This window comes from Odocoileus virginianus, chromosome 26, assembly GCF_023699985.2.
Source record: "Odocoileus virginianus isolate 20LAN1187 ecotype Illinois chromosome 26, Ovbor_1.2, whole genome shotgun sequence".
Taxonomy (NCBI): Eukaryota; Metazoa; Chordata; class Mammalia; order Artiodactyla; family Cervidae; genus Odocoileus; species Odocoileus virginianus.
In genome coordinates this window covers 6,309,200-6,325,131 of record NC_069699.1, presented here as the reverse complement: position 1 = coordinate 6,325,131, position 15,932 = coordinate 6,309,200, and the positions used below count along the sequence as shown (strand labels likewise).

Genomic DNA, 15,932 nt, shown 5'->3' with positions numbered 1-15,932 from the left:
TAAAATAAATAAAAATACCTCATAAGAGAGGCAGACAACAGACATACCATACACACTAATAAAGCCAGTTTTTCCTCAATTATGAGATGAGCTTTTTTCACATTAATATTTGTTTTATTTTAGTTAAGCCCTTAAGTGACCCTGGAAGGTATATACTCTCATTCCCGAGGTTCACACTGTCATACTATATAAGTACTCTGTCTTTGCCCCAAAGTATTTGGAAACAGTGTAAATACAACTTCCTCTGATATAGTTAACTGAAAGATTGAAACACCATGGATTAAGCATCCATAACAGAAGTCACCTAAAAGACTCCTAAACTGTCAAAAACCAAAATAACCAGTCTGAATAGATTTAAAGAAACAAATGTATCAATTAGTAGAAAGAGGTGAAAGCACCTTAAAAGCAGAATAACACTGGCAAATAGTTCACTTCAGCTAACAAACTTTAGTGCTACATTCCTATTGATAAAATGCCCTTTCCACCTAAAGATGAGTATGGTGGGCTTAGAAAACACATGATGGCCTAACTTCCTCAGTCTGATTCCTTGTTCACCAGAGACTGAATCTTTCACAAGAAAAAAAAGTCCTTAATAATGAAAAAGTCTGAACAGTTTGTGTGACAGTAATTTCTCACAGTATACCAGTTTCACACAATGGTCACGTAAGTTTCATTAATGCGCACTTACATACCCTTAAGACATATGAACCCATTTTCACTCAGAATTCCTCTTGACGCTGAAGGGCAGACTATGGGCCACAATAAATTCACCTGAATGATGAGCGCTACCTTGTGAAACCACAGGAAGAAACCTCCTGTCCCAATCCCTGCTGGACACCAAGGGGCCAAAGAGTATTTTATTTACCTGAAAAGCAAATCTCTTAAAACATACCTCATCGAGGATTTCTCTATTTCTTTGCAGAAGTTCAGGTAGCTCTTTGATCAACTGATCAACAGTCTGGATGCCTCCCTGTTCAATCACAGATGTGGACTTGGTCAATATAGACTGAGGTACGGTATCTCCAGATATATCTTCAATTGCTGCTGGAAGATTAAGGGAAGCTAACACCCTGAAAAAATGAGATACTATGTCATCTAAAGGTCTAATCCATCTTTCAAACACTAGCAGCAGACTTATCACTCCAAAGAAGTGGATAAGCGCTGCAAATGGAAACATAAAGCAAACCCAAAGGAAAAACACAAAATCAGGAATTGATAATATTAAACAAAAACTCATTAGAGGATTAAATTAGGTTCACAGTTCAGAACCGAGAGCCAAAAAGTAAAAAAGTTACCTTAAAAAATACTAGATACCTTTGGCTCACCGGTTAAACTTTACTTCTTTCACTCTAAGTAATTAAAAGTCAAAAATTCTATTTTAAAAATGCGATCTTTTATCACACTCCTGATTGCTATACTGTCAGTGACAAAAGAGAAATAATACACAAAATAGTTATAATTTCACATCAGTTCAGTCGCTCAGTCGTGACTCTGTGACCCCATGGACTGCAGCACGACGGGCTTCCCTGGCCATCACCAACTCCTGGAGCTTATTCAAACTCATGTCCATCGAGTCAGTGATGCCATCCAACCACCTCATCCTCTGTCGTCCCCTTCTCCTCCTGCCTTCAATCTTTCCCAGCAACAGGTTCTTTTCTAGTGAGTCAGTTTTTCACATCAGGTGGCCAGAGTTTTGGAGTTTCAGCTTCAGCATCAGTCCTTCCAAAGAATATTCAGGACTGACTGGTTGGATCTCCCTGTAGTCCAAGGGACACTCTCAAGAGTCTTCTCCAACACCACAGTTCAAAAGCATCAATTCTTCAACACTCAGCTTTCTTTACAGTCCAACTCTCACATCCATACATGACTACTGTAAAAACCATGGCTTTGACTAGACAGATCTTTGTTGGCAAAGTAATGTTTCTGCTTTTTAATAAGCTGTCTAGGTTGATCACAGCTTTCCTTCCAAGGAGCAAGTGTCTTTTAATTTCATGGCTGCAGTCACCATCCACAGTGATTTTGGAGCCCAGAAAAATAAAGTCAGTCACTGTTTCCACTGTTTCTCCATCTATTTCCCATGAAGTGATGGGACCGGATGCCATGATCTTAGTTTTCTAAATGTTGAGTTTTAAGCTAGTTTTTTCACTCTCGTCTTTCACTTGCATCCAAAGGATCTTTAGATCTTCTTTGCTTTCTGCCATAAGGGAAGTGTCATCTGCCTATCTGAGGTTATTGATATTACTCCTGGCAAACTTGATTCCAGCTTGTGCTTCATCCAGCCCAGCTTTTCTCCTGATGTACTCTGCATATAAGTTAAATAAGCACAGTGACAATATATAGCCTTGATGTATTCCTTTCCCTATTTGGAACCAGTATTGTTCCATGTCCAGTTCTAACTGTTGCTTCCTGACCTGCACACAGATTTCTCAGGAGGCAGGTCAGATGGTCTGGCATTCCCATCTCTTTAAGAATTTTCCATAGTTTGTTGTGAACCACACAGTCAAAGGCTTTGGCATAGTCAATAAAGCAGAAATAGATGTTTCTCTGGAACTCTCTTGCTTTGTCGATGATCCAGTGGATGTTGGCAATTTGATCTCTGGTTCCTCTGCCTTTTCTAAATCCAGCTTGAACATCTGCAAGTTCACAGTTCACGTACTGTTGAAGCCTGGCTTGGAGAATTCTGAGCATTACTTTGCTAGCATGTGAGATGAGTGCAATTGAGTGGCAGTTTGAACATTCTTTGGCATTGCCTTTGAGACTGGAATGAAAACTGACCTTTTCCAGTCCTGTGGCCACTGCTGAGTTTTCCAAATTTGCTGGCATATTGAGTGCAGCACTTTTCACAGATCAACTTTTAGGATTTGAAATAGCTCAACTGGAATTCCATCACCTCCACTAGCTTTGTTCATAGTGATGCTTCCTAAGGCCCACTTAACTTCACATTCCAGGATGTCTGGCTCTAGGTTAGTGATCACACCACTGTGATTATCTGGATCGTGAAGATCTTTTTTGTACAGTTCTTCTGTGTATTCTTGCCACCTCTTCTTAATATCTTCTGCTTCTGTAAGGTCCCTACCACTTCTGTCCTTATTGTGCCCACCTTTGCATGAAATGTCCCCTTGGTATTGCTAATTTTCTTGAACAGATCTCTAGTCTTTCCCATTCTACTGTTTTCCTCTATTTCTTTGTACTGATCACTGAGGAAGACTTTCTTATCTCTCCTTGCTATTCTCTGGAACTCTGCATTCAAAGGGGTGTATCTTTCCTTTTCTCCTTTGCCTTTCACTTCTTTTCTCAGCTATTTGTAAGGCCTACTCAGACAACCATTTTGTCTTTTTGCATTTTATTTTGTGGGATGGTCTTGATCACTGCCTCCTGTACAAAGTCACGAACCTCTGTCCATAGTTCTTCAGGCACTCTATCAGATCTAGTCCCTTAAATCTATTTCTCACTTCCACTGTATAGTCATAAGGGATTTGTTTTAGGTCATACCTGAATGGTCTGGTGGTTTTCCCTACTTTCCTCACTTTAAGTCTAAATTTGGCAATAAGGAGTTCATGATCTGAGCCACAGTCAGCTCCCAATCTTGTTTTTACTGACTATATAGAGCTTCTCCATCTTTGGCTGCAAAGGATATAATGAATTTGATTTCGGTGTTGACCATCTGGTGATGTCCATGTGTAGAGTCTTCTCTTTTGTTGTTGGAAGACGGTGTTTGCTATGACCAGTGCGTTCTCTTGGCAAAACTCTGTTAACCTTTGACCTGCTTCATTTTGTACTGCAAAGCCAAATTTTCCTGTTACTCCAGGTATCTCTTGATTTCATACTTTTATATTCCAGTCCCCTATAATGAAAAGAGGCTCATCTTCTCCTGCAAAAACTCCAAAATTACAACTTGCTGCTGAACAACCATCGAAAGGAGAATGTTAGAGCCCACCAAAAAAGATACCCCACGTCCAAGGGCAAAGGAGAAGCCCCAGCAGGGCAGTAGGAGGGGCAAAATGGCATTTAGAATCAAACCCCATACCCACCAGACACACTCGGAGGGCTCAAACAAACCCTGTGTGCACCGGGACCCAGGGACTTACACCAGAACTTAAACAGGACTGGGGAAATAGACTCTTGGAGGGTAAACAAAACCTTGTACACACCAGGACCCAGGAGAAAGGACCAGTGAGCCCTCGAGAGACTGACCCAGACTTGCCAGAGTGTGCAGGAGTTGTCGCCAGCGGAGGCACGGGTCAGCGGTGGCCTGCTGCAGGGTTGGGGGCACTAAGCGTCGCAGTGCATGCAGGGGACCTTTTGAGGAGGTCACCATTATTTTCATTACCTCCACCATAGTTTGGCCTCAGGTCAAACAACAGGGAGGGAACACAGCCCCACGCATCAACAGAAAATTGGATTAAAGATTTACTGGGCATGGCCCCATCCATCAGAACAAGACCGAGTTTCCCCCTCAGTCTCTCCCATCAGGAAGCTTTCATAAGCCTCCTGTCCTTCTCCATCAGAGAGCAGACAGAATGAAAACCATAGTCACAGAAGACTAACCAAACTGATCACATGGACCACACAGTTGTTTAACTCCATGAAACTATGAGCCATGCCATGTAGGGCCACCCAAGACAGATGGGTCATGATGGAGAGTTCTGACTAAATGTGGTCCACTGGAGAAAGAAATAGCAAACCACTTCAGTATTCTTGCCCTGAGAACCCCATGAACAATATGAAAAGGTGAAAAGACAGGACACTGAAAGATCAACTTCCCAGTTCAGGTGCCCAGTATGCTACTGGAGATCGGTGGAAAAGTAACTCCAGAAACAATGAAGCGGCAGACCCAGAGCAAAAGCAACACCCAGCTGTGGCTGTGACTGGTGATGGAAGCAAAGCCCAGTGCTGTACAGAGCAATACTGCATAGGAACCTGGAATGTTAAGTCCATGAGCCAAGGCAAATTGCAAGTGGTCAAACAGGAGATGGCAAGAGTGAACATCAACATTTTAGGAACCAGTGAACTAAGATGGACTGGAATGGGTGACTTTAACTCAGATGACCATTATATCTACTACTGTGGACAAGAATCCCTTAGAAGAAATAGAGTAGCCCTCATAGTAAACAAGAGTCAGAAATGCAGTACTTGGATGCAATCTCAAAAACGAGAGAATGATCTCTGTTCATTTCCAAGGCAAACCATTCAATATCACAGTAATCCAAGTCTATGCCCCGACCACTAATGCTAAAGAAGCTGAAGTTGAACAGTTCTATGAAGACCTACAAGACCTTCTAGAACTAACACCCAATTTCACATCATCTAGGCATAATGTCAAGAGGACAAAGTTGATGTACATATTAATACAGAATTTCCATTTGTTTTGTTTTGTGGCACAATAACTATTATTCTATTATTTCATTTACATAGTGGGAGGAATATTAGGGTAAACTTATGCTGCCTTCCTGCTGGAAAAAGAATAATGAGGTCAAAACTTATCTATTCATCAAAATTAAAAACATGAAAAAGCAAACAAGACTAGGGGGAAAAAAAAACTCAGTAACATATCTGACAAAGAATTTACCTCTAGAATATCTAAAGAACTCATTAAAGATTATTAAGAAGAAAAATGAGCAATAGATTTCAACACTTCACAAAAGACATGGCTAATAAGCACATGAAGAGTTGCTCAACATCATTAGTCATCAGGGGGAATGCAAACTGAACCACAATGAGACACTGCTACACACACACTAAAACAGCTAAAATTAGAGAGACTGCCAATGCTAAGTTCTGACGAGGTGCCAAGAAAGTGCACTTCTCAAACAGCACAGGAACAACAACTCTGGAAAACCATCTGGCCATTTCATGAGAAGTAAACATACACTAACCACACAATTCAACAATTCTGTAATCCTAGGTTATTTGCTCATGAGAAATAAAACCTGTCCACACAAAGATGTGGACATCAATGCTCATAACAACCAAAATGTCCATCAATAGGTAAAAGTAACAGACTATGTGACCATAAAAAGGAATATTACTAATAAAAAGGATCAAACTGATACATAAACCATGATTATGACAAGTGAAAGAAGCCCAAGATATTTTTAATATATACTGTTACATGCTGTATATACTATTCTACATATTACACATTACTATAACAATACAATACCATACACTATATATAACATACTATATATATGCAATGTACTATTTACTGTACACAAAACACTATCAAATCTACATATTGCACACACTATAATGATTATATTTATATTAAAATTATATAAAAGGTAAAACTAACCTATGGTGACAGGGAGCAGATCAGACGAGGCTAGAGGGTAGAGAAGACACTGAACGGAAAGGCATGATGGAATTTTTCTAGGGTAATAGAAATGTTCTCTATCTTGATCATGGAGGGTAGTTACATGGCCACACACATTTAGCAAAAACAACTATACACTTAAAATGGATTTATTTTGTTGTGTAAAATTACACTTAATATATTTTTTTAAAACGATAAATTATTTTGTCTTCAGTCCACCAAAAAGAACTTGTTCAGAATACTGAATGTACATTTATCTGAACTTTAATAGTTCATTTCTACTTCTCATTTCCCTCAAATAAATACCCCCCAAATACAAATTAGTGGCCACGTATTTTCACTTTGTTTCAGTAATTAAATTTCTTCCAATTATATCTGCTTTGTTGCTGGGGCTCAGTAAATATAGTGTCCCCAAGAAATGTGTGTGTGTCCGTATTTGCTATTTCAAATATCCTTAACATTCAGTTCTAAACTCAGAAAAGTACAATGTTCATAAATAATCCATCAGGAAACATCAGAAATTCAGATAAATTTATGAAAGCTAAGCCCTACTTACCCATTTGCCAAAGTGGTGGCTTCTCTCATCTGAGCAATTGACCTGTTGACTAAATCAGCTTTCCTCTGGTTATAGGCAGCCAGAGACTGTTGCACTGACACAGGAACCATCTTCTCAAACAGGTCTAAAATGAGGAGTCAATTTCAATGAAATTTTAAGAGAAACTCAAATTGTAAAGGGACTATGCATATCTCCTTTCCAATATTCACATTAAAAGTCTTCAAACATTTAAAGAACAAAACTAAATCTATTGAAAAAACAATGATAAAGAGAATTTTTAGATCACTGTATTCACGGGCAATGATAATGAAGGCTTTTCCTCTGAACTTAATTTTCTTAAAGATGTGTTTATCATTAAGTTTGAGGGATCTTTGGTGAAGAAGATATACAGAAGAGAAAATATTCATTCACTGATAAAACTGACCACAGTACCATGGTTTGCAGCTCTACCACTTCCTGGCTCTGCAACCTTGAGCAAATGACTTAACCACTCTGCCTCAGTATACTCAGCAGTCAAATGAGGGTAATAACCATACCTGTCTCATGTAGCTGCTGTGAGAAGTAAATGAACTAATATTTTAAAGTGCTTAAAAGAATTTCTGGCACATGGTAAACACTTTGAGCTTGTTAAACAAAGAATTCATTTGAATCAGTTCTAATGAGATGGATGAAACTGGAGCCCATTAAACAGAGCGAAGTAAGCCAGAAAGATAAAGACCATTACAGTATACTAACACATATATATGGAATTTAGAAAGATGGTAACGAGAACCCTATATGCAAAACAGAAAAAGAGACTCAGATGTATAGAACAGACTTGTAGACTCTGGGAGAAGGCGAGGGTGGGATGTTTCAAGAGAACAGCATTGAAACATGTATATTATCTAGGGTGAAACAGATCACCAGCCCAGGTTAGGTGCATGAGACAAGTGCTCGGGCCTGGTGCACTGGGAAGACCCAGAGGGATCGGGTGGAGAGGGAGGTGGGAGGGGGGACCGGGATGGGGAATACATGTAAATTCACGGCTAATTCATTTCAATGTATGACAAAAACTACTGTAATGATGTAAAGTAATGAGCCTCCAACTAATAAAAATAAATGGAAAAAAATAAAAAAAAAAAAAAAAAAGAAGTAAGTACAGTAGTCCCATGGTGTCCTCAGGGGACTGGTTCCAGGACCCTCAGTGGGTACCAAACTCCAAGGATGCTCAAGTCTCTTACATTAAATGGCATAGTGTTTGCATATAACTTACACATATTCTCTCATATACTTTAAAACATTTCTAACTTTTTTATAATACTTAACACAATGTAAATGCTATGTGAACAGTTGCCAGAGTATTGCAAATTCAAGTTTTGCTCTTTTGGGAACTTTCTGGAAATTTTTTTCTGTGAATATTTTCAGTCAGCAGTTGCTTTGAATTCAGGACTGCGGAACCACAGATACAGACGGCCAACTATAAAATAACCATCCAATAATTTAGAAATATTAGGTCCTTGGGGTCTCTCACCTACCATGTATTGCACAGACCTACAACAGTCAATGATATTATGACATGACTCCAGAAGCTTATATGTTTAAAGTCATACTTTTATGTATTTATTTTTAATACCAGAATCTTAAATAACAAATGTTAACAAAAAGACAAGTGCTCATTTAAGTCTTTATAATTACTCAGTTTCAAGTTTTCTGACTCTGTTGTATACTTTATGCTTTACTACCATTTACTGTCCATCTTAAAATTTCACTGTTAACATAAATAAAATTCATTTTGAACATGAATAAAATTATATACAAAGCACACAATTGCAACTATGTGATTTTAGCTACAAAAAATAGATTAAACTGGAGAAAAAATAAATAACACTAAAGTGCCTCTGAATAGCTGACATACCGGTGAATTTCTGGCTGATGGGTACATTGACTGGAGTAGATTTCACAAGTGTGGCTTTGCCAATAGGGTCTAGATCTTTAAGGTCTGGCACTCGATCATGATAGATGAAGTCATTGTCCTTCTTTGCTGCAGTAAGGGCACGGTTGATTTTGTCAGAAAATTCCTTCACGTTGACATATTCATCATAGCGAGATGCCACTGTTTTTATCAATTCTGCTGCATGCTAGCAAGAAAATGTTAAAAAAGAAAAACAAAAGTTTTTCTTTTTTTCCAACAAATACCAAAGCTTTGGATTTTTAAAAAAATCTTTAAAGACTAGCATTACTAGCATTGTGATCAACAGAACAACCTAGCAATTCTCTTATCAAAAAATACCAAAATATCAGAAATGTAGAATACATAGCAGACACCCCTCTAAGACATGAGTGAATTACCAAGAGAGTAAAAGAAATCAAAACTATAAACTGACGAAAGCTGTCTCTGGCTGTTGGGTATTTCTGTATCCAAAGGACTAGCAATTAAAATGCATTAAAAGCCCTCAGGGAGACTTTAGACAGGAGTCTTGAAACTACCTAAGACAATAAACTAGAAAGAAGAAACATCTCCTTCACCACCCCAACCCCACATGAAGACAGAAACCTCAAAGGGCTACATGTGGAATGAAAATGGTGGGTCAGAGAAAAACTCTGCAACACAGAAAAACAACAAGGAAGCATGTCATGTCAGCAACAATCGGAATTTCTCCTTTAAAAGTTGCCCCTTTGATACAACAGATGAACATAAAAAATTTAGGGCTCAAATTACTTAGGTACAGTAATACCAAATAAAATAGATAAGTCAAAAAATACTGAGGATAAATTCAGTAATATGTTTAACATTTGACAATTTGCCAGAAAGATATAAACTTCACAAATGTTGTATTTGAAAGCCTTTATCTACATAAACAATTATAATAAAAAACTGATAAATCTATCCATTTTATTATCATTAAAGTGGATGATTTTAACACTCTTCGTCTCAGCAATAAATGGAACAAGTAAACCAAAAAAGTTTAAGATTACAGAAGTTCTGAACAACACAATTAATGAGTTTGATTTACCAGACATGGAGAACCCTGGACTCCACAATTAGAGAATACATAATAGTCTCAGGCTTATAAAGAACATCTGTAGTGACCACATGAAGACATAAAGCAAAAACACCAAAAGATAAAAACATCAAAATTACAAGATTATAAGAATGGCTTAATGTTAGAAAACCTGTTTATATAATTCTCCAAATAATAAATTTAAGTTTAAAAAAAATCAAATTATCTCATAGATGCTGCCAAATCATTTGATAAAATATTCACTCTTGACATTTCTTAAATCTTAGTAAAATAAAAATAAATATCCAGTTCCTTAATATGTTAAAATCTTAACCCTCAATGCTGATATCATGCTTAGCAGAAAAATAAAATATTCCTAGAGCTGAAATAAAACAAAGATCACCAGTATCATCATGAACATTGACCATGTAAAAATAACCAGACAAAAGAATGAAATTAGAGGTATAAAATTTAGCAAAGGAACAATTTATTATTTACAGGTGATATATTTATTTGCATACCAGAAAAATCTAAAAGAACCAACTTAATTTAGGAGGTAGCTTAGATACAAAATCAACATAGAAAATACAGATAAACCACCACCAATCTGAAAAGATACCCCCCCAAAAAAATCCAGTTACTAGCACCAGGAAAGAAAAAAAGAAATTTTAAAATATTTGTGCAAGATTAATACGAAATAGAAATCAGGATAACCAAAATAAACAAAAGCTACATCTTTAGTGTAAACTAGGAGATGGGAAAACACACAAATTTAAACCACTTTTTTAAATTTGTACATCAAATTTGACTTGTAAATGTGATCAAACAGTCTCCTAAATAGCAAAATTGGTTTTAGGTGCAAAAGAAATGCTGAACAGAGCAGGAGAAACAAGGGAAGGCTAAGGGCCCACCCTGAGGGGAACGTGCTTAGTTAAGCAAATTGGAAAACAATGAAATGCAATGAGGTGACAGCTGCCAGCTGATGATAAAGGAAAAGCCAAATGGCCTCCTAGAGCCACGCAAGGGTCAAAGGAAAAACAGAATACTGAGGGGCCTCGTCCCAACAAGGCAGATAATGACAAGAGCAGGGATACTGGGTAAGCAGAAAAGTGGGGAGGAGGAAAAGGGATGAGCACTCAGAAAACGCCCACAAAATACAAACTGTTATAGCAGATAAACCACCTGGAAAAGCAAAAGCTGGGCGGAAGTCTGGGAAATATAGGCACAAAAGTAGAATCCTCCCTACACCAGGCTTTGAGAAACAGAGGGGAGGGGCCATACACAAGAAGGCTTGGAAAGATACCCGGTGTTCCCCCACCCAGGAATCTCTTCAACTAAAAATCAAGCTCATTCAAACACAAGTAACCAAAAAGGCATTCCATCTGCCTCAACACAAAGAAACCTCAAGGAAGAGGGTGGAAATGAGCAGTTTAACTTTTCAACAGATAACGAAAATTCACCAAAGAAAATGTTGCCACAGGCAATCACTGGTGGTCCAGTGGTTAGGACTCTGCACTTTCACTGCTGTGGCCCCAGGTTCAAATCCCTGGTCACGGAACTAAGATCACGCAAGCCGTGCGGCACAGCCAAAAGAAAAAAGAAAAAGAAATGTTGCCACAGACGAAAGAACACAGCCTACTAAAAAAGGTAAAATAAGCTAAAAGATGTAAGGATGCAATCACAGTACGAAAAGGACACAAAATATGAATAGAGGTGATATTCGGATAGCAAGATAACAGCAGATAAAACTCAGGTAACAGTGGGTGATATTCTGATAGCAACAGAATGTGAAACGAGACCCGAAGAACTCAGTGAAGAAAAATGTAAATCATTTAAGAAAAGACTGGAATATTTATGCAAAGAACATGAAAGGGATAATAGGTATCACAGAAACCACTGTAAGAAACATACAAAACAAGAAAAAGTAAAGACAATTCAACATGGCAGCTGGGGAGCAGAGGCCATTACAAACTGAAAATCAAGAGACGAATCAACCAAATGTAATGTGAGGACGGTACATGAATCCTTATTTGAACAAACTATAAAAGCACATTTTAGAAAAAATTAAAGAAAACTAAACTAGGTTTGGGTAATATTAGGTTACTAACTTATGAACTGGTATTAACTGTACTAGATAGGCCATGATTTTAATACACCATGATTTTAATTTCTTGAAGTCTTATCTATTAGAGGCATATACTGAAGTAACTTAAGGATGAAATGATACGTGAGATAGCTGTAAATACATCAAAAAAAATAAGAGGAAGTGGGAACAGATGAGACACATAAAATATTGATAATCATTGAAACTGGGTAATAGATATTTGATGATTCTTATTTATATATATATACATACATATATATATATATATATATATATGAAGCTTTCCATAATACTTAAATAAAATTCATACAGATGCAGAAGCAGTAACAATCAAGAAAATTCAGGAAATGAGAGATGATCAATACCAATTAGGTATTAAAACATTCTAAAGTGTCAATATTCAAATGGTATAGCTGGAACATGAACAGATAAAACAGGCCAATGTAGCAGAATAAAAAGCTCCAAAAGAGACCCAAATACATATGAAGGATTTAGTAAGTGATAAAGTCAATATGCAATGGGGTAAAGAAAGTCATTGCAGTAAATGATCTGAAGACAACTGGGTAGCCATTTGAAAAAATTAAAATTGGATCCATCCTTCACATCAGCTATCAGGATAAACTCCAAGTGGATCAAAGATTGATCCATTGAATATAATATACAATGAATTACAGATGTACTTATACTCTGATATCAGCAATCCCATTTCTAGGAATTTAAGATATACCTTCTGCTATGGACTGAAATGTGTCCCCACCCCCACGCCCTCAAAATTTGTATGCTGATGCTCTAACTTCCCAAGAGGTGGTATTTGGACATGGAGCCTTTGGGAGATCACAGAGAAGTCACGAGGGTGGGGCCCTCGTGAAAGGATTAGTGCCCTTGTAAGAAGAGACCCCAGAAAGCATGCCGTCTCTCCCTACCATAAAAGTACACAGCAAGAAGTCAGGCTAGCAGCATGTAAGCCAACCATCCTGACACCTTCAGAATTCCAGCCTCCTGAACTATGAGAAAATAAATTTCTGTTGCTTAAACCACCCAATCTATGGTATTTTGTTATGGAAGCCTGAGCGAAGACAACTACTGAAACACAAAATGCCACATTCACATAATTTATCACTGCGGTGTGGTTTGCAATAACAAACCCTGGACACACACAAGTATCCAGCAATAACATGTGGTTTATATAATGAAGCACAATGCAGCTCTAAAGAGAAATGAGAAAGGTCTCTTTGCTGCTGTATAAAATGGAGAGGGCTTCCATATGCTATATGAGAAAAATAAGATGCACAACACTACACATAGCATGCATGTGCTCAGTTGCTCAGTCATGTCTGACTCTTTACAACCCCAGGGACTGCAGCCCGCCAGGCTCCTCTGTCCATGGGATTTCCCAGGCAAGAATACTGGAGTGGGTTGGCATTTCCTACTCCAAGGGATCTTCCCGACCCAGGGATCAAACCTGCGATTCTTATGTCTCCTGCACTGGCAGGTGGGTTCTTTACCAATGTGCCACCCAAGGCATACGAGCTCTTATAAAGAACAGGAAAGTTAAGAATGTGCATTAAGTGTGCATGCACGTGTGTACATATCTGCTTATATTTTCAAACAGAATTTAAAAAAAAAAAAAACACTGAAAGGATTAAACAAGAAATAAATGAAAATTACTTATGAGGCAGTGGGGGGAAAGGATGTAGGGAATAAAACAGAAGAGAAAAAGTAGAGATCAGCTAAGTGTATACCTGTTTTTCCCAATTCTTATATTGAAAATTTTCAAGTTCATAGAAAAATTAAAAGAACAGAACAACTGAGAAAAAACACCTCCTCTGGTAAGTTTAACAACTGTTACCAATTTTGTCATATTTGCTCTCTTTCCCATATATACACAGACCTTTTCTTTTTACATAACTATTTGAAACTGAAGTTCAGACATCACAACCCTTCATCCCTAAATATCTCAGCACATATCTAATGAGGACACTCTCCTTAATACCTACAAACTAGTATCTAACAAAGAAAAAGGCCAATACTTTCATAAAATCAGTTTTATCACCCTATTAGACTCCTCATTAATGAATTAAATAAATATCTTGTATGTATCCATTTTATCTGAGTCATAATTTTATATGTATATAGAGGCATCCCTTAGTATCTGTGGGGGATCAGTTCCAGGACTCCTCACAGGCACTAAAATCTGAATGTTCCAGTCCTATAGCTGGACCTCCGTACCTACAGATTCTGTGTCTCCAGATTAAACACAGTACACAACCAGCAGTTGGCTGAATCCACAAATTCAGAAGCTGCCAGTATGGAGAGCCAAGTATTTATTCATTGAAATACACCTGCATATAAGTTGACTTGGACAGTTCAAATCTGTATTCTTCAAGGGTCAACTGTATCTTTATGTCTTTTTTAAAATTGAGCCTTGGCAGCTTTAGAGACTTGCCGGGACGATCAAGTAGACCCACCTCCTGGAGCCTAATAACTACATTGTCCAAGAAATGCACTTCATGAGCTATGTGAGCCCAGGTACAATTTTCTTGGCCCAGACGTGAATCACCCACAGCAATTTTCCCTTTGCTATCTTACCAACTGCTGTGATATTCCCAAGTCCTGTGATTTTGTTTTTTACTTCTGGCTTGCTCATGACTAATAAGCTTTCCTCCATTACTGTTAACAATGATTGCAAAACTGACTGAATGGTGCAACCATCAGGAACATGGGGCATTCTGAGCAAAAGACTGCATAGAATATGACTTACCATTCATCTTCTTTGTCTGTTTTGTTCTGTTTGCCTATGTCTGAGCTCAAATCAAGTAAAAAAATATATCTTATGCCTAATGGAAAGAGGAACAGCCCCTGGAGACATGAATCAGTACGTATTTATGTTGTTAACTTCCGACCTATGACTAAAGCTGTGTAATTGAAGCTATACACTCTTCAGGTGTATAGCTGAAAAAACTGTCTAAAAGTGAAAGAAGTCCTTATCTCCTGTGTGAATTTGAAATAGCTTCCTTTTTCCAAAGAGGTTTTAAAAATTAGATTAACATTTCAAAAGGAGATCTTATATAACTGGCTTATAGAGAATACTCCTTTGAATATAAAAGTTCCAGAATTCCCCCAAAATAAAGAAGCTACACTTCTGTAAAACAAAGACCAATTTACCATCCAGTCAATACCCACTGAAGTGGCTGACCAACAGTGGACCCTGAGAGGAATTCAGGATGAAAAACAAGATGAGACACTCCTCATGCTCTGGAAAAACAGGCCCCTTAGACAGATGTCTATCTCAGGAAGAATTTTAATGAATCCAGATTCCTTATATTCCCATACACAGAAAAGCACTAAAATCATTAACCTGGGATATCTGTTCTTTGTGACTAGCGGTAATCTTTTACTGAAAGGTATGCCTGACTGGCGGTATTCGCTCGACAAAATCAAATATGAGCTGGTTTCTCCCCTACCTCTTCAGAAAGGGTTACTCGGAGCTACTGAAAGGCCACCCCCCAGGCCACAGTCCTCAGTAAAGTCCCTGAATCAAACTTACACTCCAACTCTTATGCTGTGTGCTTTTCTTTCAGTCAGTGCTCCTGAGACTTTAAATACGCTACCCTGAAAAAAACTTTCCCCTAGAAACCCCTTTCTCAGAAGCATATGTTTTCATCTGCTTTCATATGATGCTAAGTTACTACAACCAAAGTGAATCCCTGGACAAATAAATGTTTGATAATCTGAGTGTGCCATTCTCTGACTTTGTCAGTGTGGAGTATAACACAAGCATGTATTTTATTTTTTAATAAATCTTGGGTTTCTCTTCTCATGAAAAGACTAATTACACTGAACTTCCTAAGTAACAGTTGCATTTATCTTCAAATACTAGTCCATACTTAAATTTCCTTAACAGTCCTCTTCCTGCCACCTGCTGACCAACTCTCAAAACACAAACAATTCGTACAACAGCACTCACCCCTGCTG

General features: G+C 37.9%; 1 protein-coding gene across 2 annotated transcripts in view; it reads right to left on the bottom strand.

The window, feature by feature from the left end:
• The window catches only part of PDCD6IP (programmed cell death 6 interacting protein), a 67,364-nt gene that overhangs the window by 19,505 nt on the left and 31,927 nt on the right, over positions 1 to 15,932 (bottom strand). For both annotated transcript variants that reach the window (XM_020908845.2, XM_020908846.2), the window contains exons 8-10: positions 8,767 to 8,989; positions 6,873 to 6,996; positions 893 to 1,070 (exon numbers count right to left, since the gene is read on the bottom strand). In XM_020908845.2, the coding sequence (XP_020764504.1) occupies positions 893 to 1,070; positions 6,873 to 6,996; positions 8,767 to 8,989 (525 nt within the window). The remainder of the gene's footprint in view (positions 1 to 892; positions 1,071 to 6,872; positions 6,997 to 8,766; positions 8,990 to 15,932) is intronic.